Raw genomic sequence first — 21,591 nt, 5'->3', positions numbered from 1 at the left:
GGTTTGTGTTTTGTTTGGGGTTTTTTGTACCTTTAAGAAGTCACTGCTATAAAGATTCAGTAGCTTGAATGAAAAACATGTAAAACTACTGTATCTGTCCCATATATTTTAATGCAATATTCAGAATATTAAAAGCAGAAATAAGAACTGCCCATACCATAATTGCATGTCAAACAAAGTAAGTATTTGGCTGGAATGTACCAGAAGCAGAGATCCTAAATATTGGCATCATTTATATCACAATTATGAGCTGGACTGGGAGGAAGGAATGAAGAATGGAAGGGGTTGTGAAGTTTAAAATTCACAGATTAGTCCCCATTAGTCCCCATGGGGCATTAGTGCCCCATGAATGGCATTTAGTGGCATAAGCACTAAAATTTAGTAAGACCTGCTTTTTGTGGCTGAACAGTTTTTGTCCTTTTTTGTACTGACTAACACTTGAGGAAAAAAATAAAGTGTTCTGACCATTTCCAACTTCAACATTTATACCAGTTATTTTTATTGCATTAATCTAATGAAATCAGAAGTGCTCCCCTTTCATTTTTGATCTAGATCTATTTTAAAAGGTAAAAATCACACCTGCCAATATTGTTGAAATAAATCATGTGTGCTTATTTAGGCTAACCCACAATGTCACAAGCAATTGCGTTCAGCTTGGTTTAAACAAAATAAAACCTGAAGAGTTAAAAACACAAGGTCACTTAACCTTCTTCCTGGTTGATTTACTTTTAGTTAAAATTGTCATGTTTTACCAAGCCATACCAACCCTGACCGTACTAGGAAGTGTCTCTGGCACAAGTGGTTTTCAGAAGAAAAGCTGGTCTTCCCAACAGCTTTTTCTTCTGCTTCATCTTAAAGTGCAGAAACTGTGGGAAAGGATAACAAGATTTCCTGTCCGTCACTGCGGAACTACTTCCCTTAGAGAGGCTAAAGCTGCGTGTATGCGGACGTGCAATCTGTTCTCAAAGTCATAGCCAGTAAATTCCTCCTGGGGGATGAAAAAAAAGCAAAGCATGTAACTATTCATCTCCTTCACTGTCAGACATGAAGATAATTTTACTACTAATGCTTAAGAAGTCATGTTATAAGAGACTGAAGAGGTGAACTGGAGATGGCATGTTACCATTACCAAAAGCAACAGAATTATTACAGAAATTCCAAGTTGGTGAAGAGACCAGAAAGCTTCCATTTCCAACATGCTGTTTGGATCCCATGTACTTGAACAGCACCTGAAAAGTTCTGCAAATCCAAAAGCTCTACAAAATCCCAACATGCCCAAGGCAGGAACCAGTTGGAAGAGACAAGGAGTGGAGAGTTGTCATTTTCAAACTTTTTGCAGCCAAATCTGAGTTGAAATACTTGGCAAGGTTCTAACATGCCAGGAGAGGTCACTAATGAGGGCTCTCCTGGAGCACCCACATGTGCTATGACTGACCTAGACATACGTACCTACACAACATACATAAATGTATATTTTATACATTAACGTATATCTACATGATAGTGTTGTGCTGTAGATGATAGGTAATGGACACCAACACTCAACATCCACACACCCTGCCCCAAACTCCCCAAAACACAATCTCCCAAATACACTCATCTCGGAAAGATACATTTGAAAGTGTCTTAGTTTTTACCTTGGCTTGAAGAAGTAAGGTTTTCCCTCTTGGCACAGTCTACAAAAAGACAAACATTCCATTAGAAATGCATTGCAAATGTTACGGAATAGCTTAAGCATAAGGCCTGGTCAGTCTGGAATATTATCTCTATCTTGAAAACAAGGTATCGAGCAAACAAAACGCTCTCAATCCTCTAATTCAGAAACTAGAAATACTAATGAAGCACCCAAGAAATGCAGTATTACATGGTTTTAGTCTTCTACAGAAAATAAGAAGATCAAAGCTTCAAATGCAAGTTACTGCTGGCAATGGTGAGCCAGTAGTACAGATAAATGACTAACTACAGATAAATGACTAACTGATCAATAAGTAGTTTTTTTTTGTTTCTTAACCAAATTTAAAGCCATTTCTTTAAAAAAGAAGGATTGTGAGCATTAAAGTGCTTTAGAAACCTCAATTTCAAGCTCTCATGGAAAAACAAATGTATTTTCAGATTAATATTTACTGCTGGAAAGCTCATGTTTTATTTCTTCTCATATAATAACTTTTTATTCTAAGCCTTACAAATAAATAATCAGCTGCCTAATATGGGTCAAAAAAATAGCTTCTTATTCAAATATATCCAAGTATAAACATTTATTTAGACACTGAATTTAACCAATATAACACATTTACAAGAAAAAAAAATAAAATCTGTAAACTCCTTGACATAACCATATTAAAATCTTAAAGAACTTGATTAGAATTAAGTTTAAAATAACAGAGATGTTTCATTTACCACATTATCTGAATCCTGTAACTACAGTAATTTTAACATGAAGTAAATTTAACAGAATTTATACTAAAATGCATGTTCGTATCAATACATGTTGTTCAGGTGTTTAATCTGCTCAGCCTCTCAGGTAAATGTGATTTATAAAATCCTATTCCCTTCTGTTTCTTAGCCATTGCAGACCTCTCACATTACACCTCAGCTAGTAAATGGAATTTTCTATAAACAGCATCCACTCACCACTGATTCCAGCTCTTCATTTTCCCCACCCCATCCCACCTTATTCAAGTCAAGCATCATTTACTTCCTCATTAGCGCCACAAGAGGGAGTTTCCTGCATGCACTTCACACACTAAGCTCTACCATAGCTCCTAGGTTACAGCTAAAACAGAAGCTTCCTCAGTCCTCGACATCCAACACGAACCACATTACCATGTTCGCTTACTGCGTGCAGTACTGCATGTAAAGCAGGGTGGAAGGAAAGGTGGCTCCTACATTCTCAAAGTCTTCAGATAACCCACCACACAGTTTTGAGACACTTAATGAAATTTAAATATGAACATTGGAAAAGCAGGCAGCAGGAACATTACTGGACTGAGAGCTTCCCCACCCAGGCTTCAAGGCCCAGTTCTAAGTTGTAGGGCAGCAGGGTTTTCAAAACGGAAAAATATTTTTAAAAGGGTTTTCTAGCTTTGTCCTCTGTCATGATAATGATTTCTGTTGAAAGACTTTCCTTTTCTTCAGCTCAGATGATTAAATCTTGCAAGATTAATAACAACTGAAACCACAATCTTAACACGAGACACTATGAGCTCAGCTACTTCATACACTACATAAAGTGATGGGTGGGTTCAGGTCATTACCCTGTAACTGCTTCCCCTAACTTAAAACCCGATTCAGTTTCTTTATGGTAGCTATAAAACAAATTCGTAAAACTTAATATACATTATCATCTATAAACTTTAACAGTTTGTATAGTGGTATGTTGATTCCCCAACTTCATTTTAAGAGTTTAAAAATAGGTTATTACCTCTGGATTGTCTAACAGAAGACAACCAAGTTCATAGCAAGCATATGGCTGGACATATAAGTTGTTTTGACGGCACAGTTCATCTTTAGCAGCTCGCTGAAAGAACTATAAAAATTAAGGAAAAAAAAAACCCAAAAGATTGCAGTAATACATTAAAATTGACTGTTTGATACTTAAAAAAAAACCCAAAACATACAGAAGTACCATTCATTCAACTTTAAGTACTAGATATCAGCCCAAGGTTAAAATGAGAACACATTAAAAATTTCCAATGACAGAGATTCTTTAAGCAAGCACCCAGAGATTTTTACCAATGCTACTGTATCAAGGCAGTAAAATCCAAACAAACAATTCTAAGTAATATATTGACTGTTTCAAGACTATTTCAGCTTCATACTGAAAAAGACTGGCTCTAACAAGGATCCTTAACAAGTACCTGGATTACTTGAAATATACTTGAAAGAAGCAGGAAAAAAATGGGAGGGAGGTGGGGGAAGATTTTTGAGCCAGCATCAGCTCCCTTGTTGCTTCTGTGAATTGCATTTTATTATGGGGAGAGGAAAAAAAAAGTCTGAATTTTCTTTATTGAATAAACTAAATTCAGCAGAGCAAGGCTTTTTCCTTTGTTCTTTCCAGCTTCCCCTTAACTCTTGCTCCTAACAAGCCACTTTAGCTGCCAGGTTCAGTTGGAATTCACAAAACAGAATGATCAATAGCACTGCAAACTAATGGCTTGCCTAACACACTTACTCAATGATATTCAACAGAATAGCTCATAAAATAGGATTAATGGTGGAAATTAGCATTTAACAACTTACCTGAACTGCATCTTCAGAATTTCCTAAGCATTTATGTATGGCACCAAGAAGCAAATTCCTCAAACCAACAGCCGATGTATCATCAACATCCTGACAAGCTTAATGAAAATATTCCAGTAAACAAACAAGATGGACTGAAATCCTTCCTTAGACAAGAATTGTGGTCTACAGTGACTTTTAGTCTGATGATTAAAATTAACCAGAAAAAGGAGATGCCAGTAAACTTAATATAAATCAAAGTCATTTGGTTCATTTTAAATAAAACCAATTTTCTATGAACCACATCAAGCAATCTGTCACTCGTGAGTATAATTCTTAACTGGAATGAATGGGCTGATGTCAAATGCAGTTGGTGTTCTTCTCACAAGAAGAGAATACATTTCTGTACCGGTCTTTGAAATACACACTAAAAGGAAAAGATAAAATACAACTACCTCTTTCTAGGGTTATGGGAAACAGGTTTGTCTCAGATATTGGAGGGAAAACACACAGTCCAAGTTACAAGGAGCACAGGGCAAGAAGTTCAGACAAAGCTGATTTGTTCTGAACTGAAGCCAAGTGACAGATGCATAAAAACCTGTACTGGACTTAAAACCCCAGACTAGGATAGTTTAGCATCACAATTCTCAATGCTGATGAAAGCATAAGGCTTATCCGTCACAATTTAGCTAGTCCACAATCTAGGGACAGATTGTGCCTCAGCTCAGGAGTAGTGCTCCATTTCCAGAAGAACAGAATCATGATGTACATAACGGTCTCTAGATGAATTTGGCTCCATCTTGATCAAGCTTATTAGCACCAGCTTTGTTAAACCAAGGCTAGTCCCATGAGGAGGCATTTGCACTTATCTGCACTGTTACCTCCCAGAAAGTACTGGGAGACCTGCAGGGCTCTTCATCCATCAGAAGCGGCTGAACTGCTGTGCCTGGAGCAGTGGAACTCCTTTAACTTCACATTTAGCTTTATCTCAAACCCTGCCAGATCTTAACTACCTGTGCATTCACAACACAGTTAATCCACAACCCAAATAAACTAGCTATGAACAACTAAGAGTTGGCTGCATGAGGTACTTGGACATGACACAATACATAACACTGTCAACTCTTGGCTTGTCTTGCAAGTCTCAAGTTACTTAGCATTTTATTTACACAGATATATGTGGATACAAATTAATTCCTTTAAGTCAACTTTTAGCTCTGAGGAAAAGCCTGGAAACTACCCCCTGCACATTACACTCCCATTGTTCAAGAGAAGAGGAAGCAAAATAAAATCCCCTATCATCTCATCATTATTAAGATACACATGTGGCACAGCAATAATGCTCTCATTGCGCAGAAAATCTTCAGCCGAGGATCACTGATGCAGACACATTTGTCAGTGCCATACAAGAAGGGTATCTCTGAATTGTAATCTGTACTGCTATTTCACATTGAAAGGTGAACCAGTAGCTAGAAGCTTATACAAGGAGGACCTGCACTGCTTCTGAGTGTGTGGGAGAGTACATCCTCTTTACAACGTCTAAAGCTGATTGTTCTGAAGGCAAATGACACACAGAAAAAATTAAATTCATTTTTACCTTACTAAATCTAATTTTAAAGCCTTCACCATTATCTTTGGGATTTTAAAACTAGGGATCTGAGCAGAACCCTTTCCCATCCAATTTAAATGGAGAAATTATCTTAAATTAAAACTGGACCAAAACCTCACTACTAGGCCTGAGTCTCAACTTAAAGACTGGTAGTTTTGTAGCTTAACATGAAATCCCCAAAATTTCATTACAGAAAAAAAAACCACAAACCAACAAAGAAGAACCTTGGTGGGAGAGGTTTTTGTTTTATTTTCCCAGTGAGCAGATAACAACCTGAAACTCAGGTTTCGGAATGTTTACAGAATGTAAACATGAAATATAAATCAGACTGACTGCAGGATGGAGGGTAGAGTATGGAAAACTTCACGATCCATACAGCTATCATAAGCTTCATGTGACAGACATCCAAAGACATCTGGAGACTAAGAAAAAGCCAACCACAAAATGCTCCTTTCAGCACTAAGATGGTCCCAGCAGCCAAGATAAACAGAACCCTTATGTCATAGACGACCTCACAAGATACGTATTTCCTCTTAGAAGAAAACTGACATGCAGAAATGAATTGGCAGGAATTTTATTTTTCAGCTAGGTTTAAATAAGTTAAATTTTGCTTAATGACTTTGAACAATAACTATGATGCTACTGTTTCATTTTAAACAATGGGCAAATGCAATTGATTAAAAAACAACTACATGCAGCAGGCAGTAAAACTTCTCCCAAAACTTATAAAAATGGTAAAAATGAAGTATTAGCTCAATCTTAAAATGAGTTGTTATCTTTTGTTACTCAAACTGTTTTGCTATGACATATGCAGAGAAGTTCCAGTTTTCATGCTACAACAATCAGCTATTCCACACAACAGAAGAAAATGATACATCTCAGCAAAAAATGTAAATAGAGAAATCAAGAATCCATATTATACCTTGGCTCATGTGCTGTAGGTTCGAGAGGGAACAGTTTGGAAGGGCTTTCCACAAGTACAATACTTCAATAGATGCCAGGACACATAGTTCTTTGGTTGGCATTTGCTTTCTAAATCTATCTGCCTGTAAAGTGGGGAGAAAGAGGGAAGAGAGATCTGTCATCTGTCCTTTTATAGGGAACATAATATTCACAAACAATATATCATAAACAGTAATTCTGTTCCATCAAAGCATCCAACAATTTTATGAAAATAAAGTCAGCAGCAACTTAAAGACTTTAGGACTGAAAAGCAAAATCTTTCAATTAATTTAAGGGCTTACATACTGATCAAAATTAAAGCCTCCTTGTACGCAGCCTGATTTGTTTTACTGTATTTTACAGTCCGAAGTACACACACTGACTGGATGCTGAAAGAGTAAGATCTGCAAGATCATCAGTTGGGAGGTATTTGCTAGACAATTCCTAGCTTTCAAAAAGAACTGAGGCTTTCACAAACAAGACAAGATAAAAATGACTAAGAAAGGAAAAGACAGAAGGAAATTTCCAAAGCAACTACAGCATTATGTATTTTTATCTTTAATAATTACTTTAGTTCAAAGCAAATTGCTAATTCCCATTTCCTTTGCTAGGTCCTTAAAATACATGATAGTATTATTTTTGCACAGATGCAACAGAGCAAAAAAACAAATACATCCTTCAAAAATAAATACTGGTAGAGAATCCAATAAAATTATGAAGTGTAATTACTGTACTGAAATAAGTCAGCCTACGCTAAAAACCAAACCTTTTTCACTGAAAATTGTTCAATCTGGTTGTTTTTCCTTTTGAAGAGCTTCTGAACTTCCTTGAACACATTCTGAGCACCACTGACATCACCAGTAGCTCCTTGACATACTAAAGAACACAAACAAAAAAGGCGTTAACACTACTGGGATATGCAACAGGAAATAAAGATTAGATATTATACAGCCACAGGAAAACAGACACTCACTTCCAAAAAGGATCCAGACCTGAGATTTGACAAACATGCTAATCCAACTCTCCCAAGTACCCCCTGTGATCATTAACAAGTCAGCACTTTTTTGTATCCATTAAAAGAACTAACACTCCCCAATCTCTAAGGATTTATTTATTAAATCTTTGTAATACAGTTATATGACCTGTAACTACACTGACAATCATAGCTGCTGTCCACACTGGGGGGGAAATGTATGTACATGCATGTACATGCAAGTGTACATTTCTAAAACCCCAAAATTAAGTAAGTCTGGCATAAAGGTTCATAAGCAGCAAGCAGTGCGGAAGACACTATGTGCACTAGTAAATACCCCAAAACAAAAGTGCCAAAACCTTATCACATCACTGATTTATCATTTATCCAACACATTGATCATACTTACCTGCTGTTAAATAAGCATAGTAGCACTGGGACCACCTGGATTCATTTTTAAGCCTTTCAAAGGATTCAAATGCATCTTTGAAATTCATCTCTATCATGCTGCACCAACCTAAAAGCAAAATTAATTTAACTTCAGAGAAAACACAGTAATTGGAATTTGGTGTCAGTGTTACTGCAACATACCGCCTGCTCCAAGAGCTGGAGCTATTTCAACATTTATAACAGTAACCAGAAAAGTTAAACCCAAAACAAATCAATGAAACACTCAAAGCCTGGTTTAAATTTACTGGGAAACGTTGAATTATAAGACTGCATGTAAAGCAATGAATCCACTTCAGAGCAACAACAAATCTATACAGACACCAAAAGCGCCTTTTTTTAAAAAATACCACATTTTGTAGGATGCTGAAACTTACAAAGCTACCACCGCTTCCTTGCTCTTCCCCACTGTGACATGATCCCTTAACAAAACACATTTAAAGCTTGAAGCAACATTATCTTCATCACTTTAAAGACTTGTATGCAAATTGAGAACATACTGCTATTGATGAAGAAATATAGGTCCTGCAAGCTGAAGCTTCACTAGCCTGATTTGGTTTTGGCACAGATATTGTGATTCTACAGACAAATCAGGTTAATTAATTTCTCCTTCTAAATAATATTCTGGAGGTGAACAGTTTGCCCTTGATTCTACTTGTTGAATTCTACTTACCTAAACAAGACGGAATCATTACCACAGTCCATCCAAGACAAAAGACAGTACTGTAAAACCTTTTTTAAAATCCTAATAGAGATAATCCAATTTTTTTTATTGAAGTTGCTAGCCTAGACTTGAAAGTGAGTGTAAACATATCCAACCTACCTATTTCATATAAGCAGACATGTTGAATCTCCCTTTGGTCTGTTGCAAGTTCCAAAGCAGTATGAAATGAGGTCAAGGCACTATTGATTTGACACTGAAAGTGAAATAAATAAATTATTTTTAAAAAAAAATTCAGATGTCTGAAATTTGTTGGATACTTTGATGTTGATAAAACATACAGGTTACTATTTAAAATAACTATAGTTTAAAATACCAATATTGAAGTGTCTCAGACTACAGACTGATTTGATTAGGGAGTCACAACATCCCATTGAAAGGAAAACCTCCAAATTCATTTCAGACTCCACATTATTTTAAATCAGCTAAAATCCACCACCGAGCTAACAGTTTGGAAAATAGCCAGTATTAATTCAATATACCAGCTCCACACTGCAATTCCTTTGGCAAAATTCCCTTCTCCCAGCTCTCTCGACCTGATCACTGCTGAATGGACATCTGGGCAAATTATGACAAAGTCTTTATTTACAATAATAAATGAGCATCTTAAAGCAGTCCCATAATGAACAGATTTTTCCATGTGTTTTGTATTCATGATAGGAAATATAATACAAAAGCCAACTTATAAGAGGCAAGTGAAGTAAGAATTACGAATACAAAGCAACTCAGTTTCATATTTAAATGAAACTTTAGATAAGAAAGCAATGGTTCTAAATGAGTTCCACCACGTATGGCAGCAAAAATTTAAGACATACAGTATGGTACCTGCACTCTGAAAGTCATATGAGAAGTACAGAACACTACAGAGTGTAAAAAGGCTGGGAGAGGGATAGTAGAAAAGTTTAATACTGTAATAATGATCACCAATAATTTACAGATCAAATTTACGATTTCAAGATCATCTCTCAACCTTAAAAATCAGAAATCAGTGGCTGTATTCCTTCTGTTTGCTATTATGTTTTAAACTGTTTTGTGCAGTAAACTTTTGAGTAATTTCATTTCTACACTTATGAGTCATTCCACCTTCAAAAGTCGTATTTTTAGCATTTATTATTTTTCCCAGTCTAGGATGGGACTTCGCTATAATAATCATCATAAAGGGAGTTTTATTACTTTCATACACAGACACACTATTTATCCTACTTTAACAGTGTTCCCATACTTATTCTCACATACAATTATAATAATTTATGTAACAGAAAAATCCTTAAGCCACACTCTGCTGGCTAAGCATGTAAGTGAAAGAAACCCTTGAAAAAGTGAACCTGTCATCATATACAAGCATAACTGAATTCAATAACTCCTGCAAAAATCTGCAGCACCGTTCTCTTAAGACCACACACACACACACAGAGCTCTAGAGTGATTTTATTAGATTTTGTTATTTGTTTCATCAGGGAAAACTGTTTTAGTTGCTAAGAAACAATTTAACCATAAATCATACAGATTGCATCAAGAGAGCAGAACTGCCAGCAAAGGGATCCACAGCTGTACCAATATAAACATTGTGAAAATGTGTGAATAGTGATTAGACTAAGATACTTGTTGGCATGACGGAAGAACAGACTATACAAAAAGGCAAGTTGTATTTGCCCCCAGAGTAAAGAAGGAGCCTGAGAAATGTACACCTTGTTTACTTTTGTATCAGCAAATTCTCTCCACTACATATTACCCCACTGATGCTACTACGCGCAACATGACTACCTTGAACCTGTTACAACCCCCGTCTTACAGATACAATAAAACAGTTCAGTAAACCTGATTTGAGTGCTTCTGAGGGCGAAAAGAAAAAAAAAAACAAAAATCTAAATATTTAGTCCTCTGTGAAGATATTTTGCCTTCTAAAAAACTTAACAATTTGAAAATGTATTTCACTTATTTGTGGGCATGTTATTCCACACAATGACTAATGGCAATTACATCACTGTCTGCAATGCCATACACCAGCCTGGGGCAGCAGATGAAATACTGACCATCTAATATTATGCAAGTCTGGTTAGCTGAATGTCCAATCTTCTATAACTTATTTCTCTCAAGTGTTTTGACATCTGCTTAAGTTTTCCTTAAGCATCAAGCTCAGTAATTGTGTTGCTCAGTAAGTACATTTCAGAGATATTCCTTAATAATTAAAGTTTCAATCATCTCCAGGGACTGTGACAAGCTGGAGTATGAATTTCCACTGCTAGTGTTTACTCTTAAAATGAATTACCACCAGTTTACTGTTTCAGAGAATAAGCAGAATTATAAAGTCCCAAGAGTCCACAAGTATAACATCATGGCTGACACTTGAAATTTATGTTCTTGAGATTTAAACACACATACATACATCTATACACACACACAAACACACACGTGTAATTCCTTCAACAGGCATCACCTGTGCCTCTCTTGGACATAATACAAAGACAAAACCACAGTTAATCCATAAAACGTACAATATACAGAACTACATAACCATAAAGAGGATTATTAAAGCTAGTGTCGGAACTTTAATCTTACATTTCATGACTTCGAATTAAACTAAGCATCTACGGAGTTTACTGAGCCAATGTGGCTTCCTGAGCCAACACACATTTCCCCATGGAGTTCTGAAATCTCATGGCAATTTCCCTCTCCCAGATCCTCTCTATTGTTTATCAGCACTATGAACTCATACGGCTTTTAAGAAGTCATGCTCAGTTTTGAGGGGAAACCAGCAAACTATACCTAAAATGGGACAATGTGTGTTGGGGGATACCATGGGAATTTCAGTCTGTATTTTCTATTCCCTAACACACATATGCCCCAGACACCCCCTCGCCCTTTTTTCCTTAGACATACCAGAAAATCAAAATAGAGTAAAACTAGGATTCTGTTCTTTATAGCTGAGAACAAACAACTAGAGAGGCCCACACAACTGCTGAAAATAAACTCTGACATTCATTACACAAGCTCTGAAAATTTCTTAACACATCACTTGAGACTTTACAGCAGAAAACGCATCTTAGACTCACTCTTCAATGCTTATTATTACTCTTGCTCTCAGACTACTTTTCTGTGCCACATCTCCCACTCCTAAATAAGAATGATACCACTGATGCTGAGATGCCTACAAAAGGCAACTGAAATACAGGAGTACTTGTCAGCATTACATTTAAGCCTGCAACACCACTGCACATTTTCACCAGCCTGCAAATCAGTGTACGCCCAAATGTACCACTGGTGTTTTGCCCGTCAGCTGAAGTACTTGGTACTTTTCCCTCCAGACTCTTAGCATATACTTACACCAACTGACCTCTATAGACCAAGCCTCAGAACTCAGGGTTTTTGTCCCAGCCCTAAGAGATTTGTTGTTGTTTACACATACACATCTGGAGTCTGTTCCCAATCAAAGAAAAGTAATCTTGCCCAGTTCATGATTTTGCCAAACGCTATTTTTGCTTTATACCCTTATCATTCTCCACATGAAGCTATCAATCTATTTAATTATTTCTGAGCAGAGCAATTTGTATAGTTTAAAAAATTAGATAAAGATTTTTTTTTAATTATGCTGATTGGGGGGGGGCGAGAAGAAAGCAAAACTGCAAGCGGAAAAGCAGAAATGGGTAAGAATTCAGAACACCACCTTTTACTCCTGTCACCATATGCCCATCTTTCACTACTGGTCACAATACCATACTTGAATAGTCTAAGTCACAAGTAAATTGGTATTTATTAATATAATATTAGACAATGCAAATTTAGCAAATGGATGGCAATATTTTTATTTTCAGAGTAATACGAAAGGCCCAAGGGTACAGCCAGAAACTCTGAATTTCAGAACAGTGGGTTTCAGCAGCTATTATACTAATTACTTTTTAAGTACCCTTTAGGCACAAGTACAAAATATTATTCTCACTTGGTTTTAATAGCTTAAGCTTACATGAAACATCATTACTAGCTTCAGCGGAAAATATTTCAAAACCAGAAATACTTGAGGCTGGAATACATAGTATACTATCATGTCAAGCACATAAGTATGCCCATAAAAACAGCCCAAGTGTAAAAGTAATGAAAAATACTACTTATAATATGCAGTCTCTTAACTTACTCTTTGAATAAGAGAGAAATGTGATCAGCCTACCAGTGTAACCTTTAACTTTCCAGTGCACTTTCATTTCAGCTTTCCCACATCATCCTCCTCTCCTTACCCTTAACTCATTCATTTCAACAGTCTCCAAACACTTTCAGACTTCATTTCTCAAAAACATGAAGCTGGGAAAAAAGCTGAAAGATAACTTGGTCCAAGTTTATAGTACCTGTAAGGTTACTTCTTAGAAAACCAAAATCTGCTGAGGCTTTTATTGACTAATAATTACACATGCTTTTTGGTGGACAAAGCATTAGAGTCACATGTTTGTCATTTGTCTTTCACAGTACTGTCACTGCAAAATCTTCCTTTCTTCTCAACTTCCTCCCTTGGCGATTTTCTCCATTGTGAGATTTGTGTCTCACTGTCCAGTCTTGCATTACTGCTTTGGCTTTTTCACCAGTTTCCCCGTCTAGAGGTGTCCATGACGGCATTAGGTTCCTTACTGGCTTTTTTTCCTCCACAGAAAAGGAAAAAATGCACACGTACAGATCTATAGGTGTATGCAGACTTGCTAGTGGAAGCTGAATATACATACCATCAGCTGAAATGCAGGATCGAAGGCTGTAAAACAAGACCAAATGGACTGAATGCTAACAGGCTGTAACAGAAAGCCTGTAATGACCGCTACTGATCTGCACTTACAGAACACACAAGCTTTTTCGTGTAACAACATTTAAGCTGCCTTTCATCTGTGCACAATTAAATTTTATCACAGAGCTGTTAAAAGATGATAGATGTGATGTTGAAGACCATAAAACAAGCTTCATCTCAAGGTATACTTTTAAGTGCATGCAGGTTAAAGCACAGACTTCTCAATTTCAGTAAGCCACCTGAAAGCAGCATTTCTGTGCCAGCTGGCAAGTGTTTGAACCCACCTGTGTATAAACAGTTTCAAGGAAGGCCATAAAAGCACTTCCCAGGCTTTGCACAAGCTCTCCTCACCTGTCTTGGAAATTATGTGAACATTGCAACTCAGTGTTTCAGTTTGTAATCTAACAATTTATGTGCACTTCTGGTTCAAAACGTATAAATGTGAGACAGATGTAACCACGAGTCCGTCATGCAGGAATCCAGTGCAGCTCCCTGTGCCATTCCCATCAGACACAAATCTACCTTCACTATTATGTCAACAACATTTGCGCAAATTAAGCTTGTAAATTCCTAGAGTCTACAGAAAAGCCGGAGACATTTAAGAAAACCATTTAGACACAGCAAAACCTGAGTGATACAGGATCACTTAGAACAAAGATATGTGGGGCGGGAAGAAGGGCAAGGGGGAAGAAGCTGCTGAATGGGAAAGTTCTCATGCAAACACACACATGAATAGCAAAGGGACATTTTAATTCCTGTTAGCAACCACTAAGCTTTCTGCTGACTAAGGGCATGGCTACATAGCACAATGCACAGCATTCTGCCTGCCTAAGCTAACTGATCTCATTAACATGGCCAGGCTGTCTCTGGCATAAACTATTTCACTTTGAGATAAACTTTGGTATCTACATCCTGCAACATTTAATTGCACAAACACTATAAGGTAACATGTAAAAAAACCCTCTCATCTGAAACATAACTATGCTCCAGAAAGGGACTGACTATACAAAACTGACAATCATCCCAAACCTATCCTATTTAAACACAAAAACATATACACAGCTTGCTTACAACTTTATGTTTAAATGTTTGCCCTGCTTGCCCTGAAAGTCAGAAGAATCACCTGTATTTTATTCATTACACTAAACATGAAATTGAAGGGAGGGTGAGGAGTTGTAAATACCAAGTCATACTCTGATAATCAACATATTTATATTTGTAACTTCCCTTGCATTCATTGTGTAGCCAGTCCTAACATATTTGACTTTTACCTCTAGAACGTAATAATCATATAATTGAACAAAGACCACTAATGTCTTTCCACTCAGAAAACAGCCATACTTCTAAAGACTGACAGCTTGCCCACGACAGTGTAATTCCCCCCCCAAAAAAATCAACATCCAAATCCCATGCAAGAATGAAGCCTGCCCCTCTGTTCTGTTATTGTTGTTACCTCTCTCAAAATAATAAGCTGTATTTGAGAGTTAACTGCAAACCCTAGCAAAGAATCATAGAATAGTTAGGGTTGGAAAGGACCTTAAGATCATCAAGTTCCAACCCCCTTGCCACGGGCAGGGACACCTCACGCTAAACCATGTCCAACCTGGCCTTGAACACCGCCAGGGACGGAGCATTCACAACCTCCTTGGGCAACACATTCCAGTGCCTCACCACCCTTACAGTAAAAAACTTCCTCCTTATATACAATCTAAACTTCCCCTGTTTAAGTTTTAACCCGTTGACCACTGACATTAAGAACTGGATTAGCTCTTGTAATTACGACATTGAGATGAAGGGTCTGAATATTCTGGGTTTGGGCTCTTGTATTGGCTTTTCTTGTTAGTCTGACTGCACTAGAAATACCCTCGTTTGATACAAGCAGCAGCTGAGAGTTGCCTGCTTTAAAGTACTCACCACCATCTTCTATTATCACGATTCTTAAAGAATAACTCAGCCAAAACCCATGATTGCAACTGCAGTGTTTGAATAACACTCTGCAACAGTATTCACAAACACATTTTCCTGCTTGGCTCAGAGCTAAACCTTCGCAACAGAAAACATCCTGGGTTGACCTCTTAAAAGCAAAACCAGTTATCTGAGGGCAATTACTGCAGAGAATTATCTGTATATGAACAACGCATAAGAATGAAAAGGGGAAGAGAAACGCTGTGTACTCAGCAGATACATACTCAGATTTTAGCTTGACAAGCAAAACTGAAAGAGCTATTTATACCACAAGAAACTCATGAGTGACCAAAAGCACTTCCTTTTACCCTCCTTTATGCTTTCCAAATGTATCAAGCCACTGAAAAAGAATGTGAAAGTGCCATTAATTCAGACAAAAGTAGAGGAAGAGCAGGTTTGGCATGTGAAATTGAAACTGGGAAAGAGTTACTCCTTTCTTCTTATCTTTCCATGCTATCTGTTTCTTCGGTCACAATTTGCTGAAGCTTGCACAGGTCATTTACATAAGAAAAACACAAAATAATGAAGGGTGGGGAACAGAAATTGGTCAAAAGGAAGACAACTTGCAATACCTCTAATCGCTGTATCCTTCCTTTGAAGAACATGAACAGAGAAGAATTTGGATAAGCAGATTCTTTTTTTGCAAGAATTTCTTTTGCCTCTTTCAATCCTGCCTTGTTATCGCTGCCATCAAGGGCAAAAAAGGGACGAACAACTGTATGGTACCACAACAGAGCTAATCTAAAAGAAACATAAGGGTAAAAAGGATTACAGCTCTTAAACAGAAATCTAAGGGTAACATTCTACACAGTAGAACATTCTACAACTTAAATTTTCACATGATCCTGAAAGAAAGATAGATATGAATCTTTTCCTATACAACCTGGCTTTAGAACAAACACAATACTATTGCCATGTATCAATGTTCTTCTAAACTGCACCTGAACATACAATGCAGTGCACATTATTCAGAGGTAAAGTAACAAGCTCATACCATCAAAGCAGTTGAGCATTTAGAACTCTAGATTCTAAAAAAGAAAACCCCACAGGAAAACTTCAAAGATGAGTTGTTAATTACAGGGGAAAAAAAAACCCAACCAAAACAACAAAACCCAAACTAGACAAAACCAACAAAGCTAAACATACACCAGCAGACACACTTGAAATCAACGTCAAAAAGAAATACATCCATTGTTCAGAAAAGCAGACATCTACATGACCTACATTGCTCCTGGAAACAAGGGCAGAGCACAAAGAATTCCAAGACCATCGGAAGGAGGAAACACTCTGAAAAATACGATTTTCCTTTCCCAAAAAGGAGAAAGAACAAATCAACAGGAGCATTTAATTCTAAGCTTTCTTAATTAGAAATCCAACCCTTCTCAAAGAAGAGACATGAGTTCTGCTGTCAATGTTTCAAAAGTGACACCTGATGGTACCTGCAGTAGGTCCCGTAATAAAAGCATTAATTTAGAGATAATGGAATAATAAACCTATTTATGAGGGTAGTTTAAATTAGGTCTGGCTAACCCTTCACGTTGGAAAAAGCTGAATGCAGTATGAATGCATAGGAAAAAGAAGAGTACACAAAAGAATACTCCTCTAAAAATACTGTAAGGGAACATCCCATTTTACCCAGATGCTAAAATTAAAAATAAACTGGAAAATATCTTTGGCTAATAGTAAGGATAAACAGCTAAGTGAGCTCACTGACTCATACAAAATAGTATACTCTCCACAGCGGAGAATATAACTTGGGTAAATTTACTCAGCCTTCAGGAAGTGCTTTCATTTACTCTGCTGGCATGTAAATTACTAGACGTTAGGTCTGAAGGTACTGAAGAACACAGCAAAACACTAACAAACCCCAAATATACGTAAATAACTAACAGCAGAGAGATCTTACACACTAGGAAGTGACAAATTTATTAAACCATGGCATGTTAAACAACAAACAAGTTTATTTTACCTGCTGTTGTTTCCTTTAAAGCAACATGACTTTTTGCTTTTGACTTTTTTTCCAGTTACTTACTTCTAGTACTAAGTTATCTACCAAAGCATTTCAATATAGCTACTCACGTAGCTAAAGGGGCCTTCATGTCCTTACTTTCACTTGCATACATCAGTGAAGAAAGCCCCTGTAGGCGGTCTCCAGGAAAACCCAGCAGGTTGATGATTTTGAGCAGGTTTGGGGGCACCATGGATATGCAAAGATGAAAAAGTCCATATCCAAAGCTAACAGCACCTTTCAGTCTGTTTAGCGAATCCTCCGTTACACCTTCTGCAGCAATATGATTATCATTTGCAGCATCAGAAGTCAAGGATTCCCGAGTTGTTTTCTTCTGATATATTTCCTGAAGTGTATTAATGTCCGTATAGCACTTATTGTAAATTTTCCAGGCTTTTCGGAGTATCCACCCACCTTTTATGTATGCTGAAAAAAAAAAATTAAAAAAAAATCAAATCAAGGAAAAACTACTTTAAGGACGTATTTAAAAAGTAGAACATGGTAGATAGCAAATGCTATTTCACAAATCCTAAGATGTTCTATTTGCATTGACTTATTGTGTAACGGATTCTACCACAGCCACTGGCCTCTCGAAGAGCTCTTTCATAGTGGGCACTACAAACTCAAGTGCTTTTCAACCAGAGACTTAAAACCAGCCTGCAATACAAACAGACTTCCCCTCAGCTATGAAGCAATACAACTGTCAGAAAGAAATAGAGAAATCAAAGAATTTCATGCTTGATTCTGCTTCACTATAGTGGTGATGAAATGGCTGCTTGGCAAACAGAGAAGCAAAACTCAGGGAAGAGATTACACCTCTTAAATCCAAAAGATGTTAACAAGACAGTTGATGGGAAAATACCAAGAAACCCCCTTCCTTCAGACTACATAGTAAGATTTTCAACACCGCTTTCGTACTCCTCATATGAACACAGTGCCTTGTAATTAAAAAAAAAAAAATAGAAAAAAAATGCATAAATTTTACGGTTTAAAAAAATTTTTCAGTTACCTAATTTTCTCAGTTTCAAATGCAAGCTGGGTACCTAAATTTCAAAAGAATCTGGTCTTGAGCATTCCTCAGTTGAGAATGAGAAAATTTTCAGTCTCATTACCCTCTATACAGGAGGGTAAAGAAAGGCATGACACCAAAAGATGAAGATGTCCAGTTTGCCTATTTACACAGCATTCATCCTGGTTATAGCACATCCTTGGATAACGACAAGTGCTAAAGAGATAGCAAACAGAGAATATACTTGTACACATTAACTGTTTTTTAAAAGCAAACACCAGCATTTTGTCTGTGATAGAGCACTGAGAGTTTGCAATTGTAGTGATAAAGGAGTTAACTAAAAATCAGAGAAAATGAAAGCATGGGTATAGCAGCAGCATTCTAAACAGATTACCAAATTTACAGGGATCAGTGTTATAAGTGATGCCAGAATTAGATCATAACAGGTGGGGTGTTTCAATGAAAAGGAGAACTCTATTAATACCAAACCACTCTTTTTAAGCCTTTGACAAAATCCTTCCAATTAAAAACCAAAACCATTTCTAGAGAAAGCACCATCACAGACCAGACCACCTAGTTTTTGATTCTTCTTATATGAAGAGGGAGTGAAGCTAGTTTGACATTCTTAGGAAACTGCACTGAGAAAAACTGCAAAATCTGCTTCTAAGTTGTGACAGGAGGGTTCTGTCAACATGAACCTAAAGTATTAAAAAAAAAAAAATCCTCTGTCTTGAGTTCCATATTAAAGTGTTATAATAAAAAATGCAAACCCCTGTCACGAGTCAGCTGCATCAGAAGACTAACGTTACTTCAGTTTTAAGGAATTAGGTCACTTTCTGGCTGCACAGAATACTTTGAAAGTGATGTGGTTTACCACAAAATGGATGTTCATACAACTATGCGTAGCAATGCAGCAGACAAATGAGGGAAAGCCCCACATTCTATTTATCCTACAGATAGTGTTTCTCTAATAGCTAATTACTGTGCTTAGATGCATGCATCAAATGTAAAGGGTAGGATGTGGAAAAAAAAAAAAAAGTAGTTTTAAGCTTTGCTTCTGTAATTGTGCTGCCATTAGCAGTTCACTAACACAGCATAAACCCAATAGATTTGATATACTAAAATAAAACAATCTAACAAATTAAAGTAATGTATTTCTGACTTTTTAAACCTAAAAATTAAAACAAGCCCAACCAGTGAGCTGATTTCCCACCATGATGGGAACGTGGAAAGGCCCATCACAGCAGTGGTAAGTATCAAGAAAAGGTAGTTCAATATTGCTGTGGGAAGCTAATGCAAGTTGCTGTGTTACTAATTTTATGATGAAACTATCTGTAATACATCCATGAGGGTGGAAATGAAAATCTAAAATGTGTTAGGCACATGAGAAAGCAGCCTGCATGTCATCATATGCTTCTTGTCAAACTGTTCCAGGAAGAAAAACAAAAAACATTTCATCCATCCACTGATCGGAAATATTTGTCTGTCTCTGTATTTTGATTTTTTTTGGGTTTTGGGGGTTTGTTTTTTTGGGTGAGGGGGGGTGGTTTTTTTTTTGGTGGGTTTTTTGTTTAGTTAGTTGTTTTTTTTTGAAAACCACACTCATTTCACTAATATTGCTATTTTGATATAGAAACATGACAAAAAATGATGTTTTATACATAATCAGAAAGATACTATAGTAAAAAAACTGAAATAATGGATTGAACAATTCAGTAATAGCAGTAACCAGCAGTTGCTGAGGTGGTGTTTAACTACAGATTTCAGGTATACTTTTTACTGAGTAGAGTAACTCAAATATATCACAGGTCCTGCAGTACTCTGCTACCTATTTCAGTTCTCTGAGCAGCACAGGAGAAAGGGAACAGACACCACCCTCAGTTACAGCATCCAACCAGTTATGCAGCTGCAGAACACATACTGAAATAAGAAAACAACTTCAAGGGAGAGGCCCCCCCCCCCCCAAAAAAAAAAAAAAAAAAAAACAAAACCAAACCCCAACCAAAAGAACCAAACAAACCACCAACAAAAAAAACCAAAACAAAACACCAAAACCAAACCAAAACCCAAACACAAATAAAAACCCAGAACTGTATCAGAACAGTAAGAAAACCTTCCTGCAGCACTACACACAGCAGATGGATAAACACACTGAATTTCTGCTGGCTAGAACCAACCACTTTCTTGACAGCTTGGAGGAAACCAAGTCTGCACATCACAGAAAGTATTATGCCTTTAACTGAAGATCTTAGTGTTATTTTAAATAATTGGAATGTTATTTCCCTAATTCCTTTCAGCAGGGTTTTCACTGTCAATCTGGTCTGATTGATATAATTTATTTGTTAAGAACCTGGGAATGTGCTCACTTTGTATATGACACTGACCTCATTTTCTATAAACTAATGAATGAAGGCATGTTTTAAGATTGTGCAAGAAATCCAGGAATGCAAGAGAACATTAGAAACAGATTTGCAGCAGAGACAAGGAGGTTTGTATTCAACATGACAGGATTAGCCTCTTGGGCACACAAGGACACACTCTGGTGACCAGAGAATAAGAACCAATTCAGCAGTTCCATGCTCCCCACACTCCATTTAAGATTGCTTTCACTGGCAGTTTGTCACCTCCCTGACTTGTTGCAAACAGAGTGCATATGGAACATTAGGATTTTCCCAGTGGCCTGGACTTACAGCCTCTTTTATCTTATAGGCCACACGAAGCATGCAAATGCTACCCATCTTCGTAGCAACTCCTCAAATGCTTCTATGGGAACATGCAAGGGACTCCAGCCTATCCAAGGAGAATAGGTTGTACATGATTACTGGTGCGAAAAGAAACAGAAATCTGTGATCTGTAGTAATACAACTCACTTTACGATACTACTACTTACACTTAGGTAGGTAGTACATCTGCAAGTGTACCAATCTTGGAATGTTT

The 21,591-nt window shown here is 37.0% G+C and overlaps 1 protein-coding gene across 1 annotated transcript in view; it reads right to left on the bottom strand.

Annotated features, from left to right (window-relative positions):
* Positions 1–475: 475 nt before the first annotated feature.
* Positions 476–21,591, bottom strand: part of TTC39C (tetratricopeptide repeat domain 39C) — a 34,773-nt gene continuing 13,657 nt past the window's right edge. Inside the window, exons 5-14 of the mRNA XM_057397628.1 lie at positions 17,717–18,071; positions 16,210–16,378; positions 9,013–9,106; positions 8,152–8,259; positions 7,536–7,645; positions 6,750–6,873; positions 4,240–4,337; positions 3,422–3,526; positions 1,638–1,676; positions 476–988 (exon numbers count right to left, since the gene is read on the bottom strand). Coding sequence (XP_057253611.1) covers positions 899–988; positions 1,638–1,676; positions 3,422–3,526; positions 4,240–4,337; positions 6,750–6,873; positions 7,536–7,645; positions 8,152–8,259; positions 9,013–9,106; positions 16,210–16,378; positions 17,717–18,071 — 1,292 coding nt within the window. The 3' untranslated portion in view covers positions 476–898. The remainder of the gene's footprint in view (positions 989–1,637; positions 1,677–3,421; positions 3,527–4,239; positions 4,338–6,749; positions 6,874–7,535; positions 7,646–8,151; positions 8,260–9,012; positions 9,107–16,209; positions 16,379–17,716; positions 18,072–21,591) is intronic.

This window comes from Pezoporus wallicus, unplaced genomic scaffold (assembly GCF_028554395.1).
Source record: "Pezoporus wallicus isolate ANWC-B61680 ecotype Strahan unplaced genomic scaffold, APGP_CSIRO_Pwel_v1 contig_227, whole genome shotgun sequence".
In the NCBI taxonomy this organism is placed as follows: domain Eukaryota; kingdom Metazoa; phylum Chordata; class Aves; order Psittaciformes; family Psittacidae; genus Pezoporus; species Pezoporus wallicus.
Note: the sequence above shows the minus strand (reverse complement) of the source record. Positions and strands in the feature narration are given on the sequence as shown.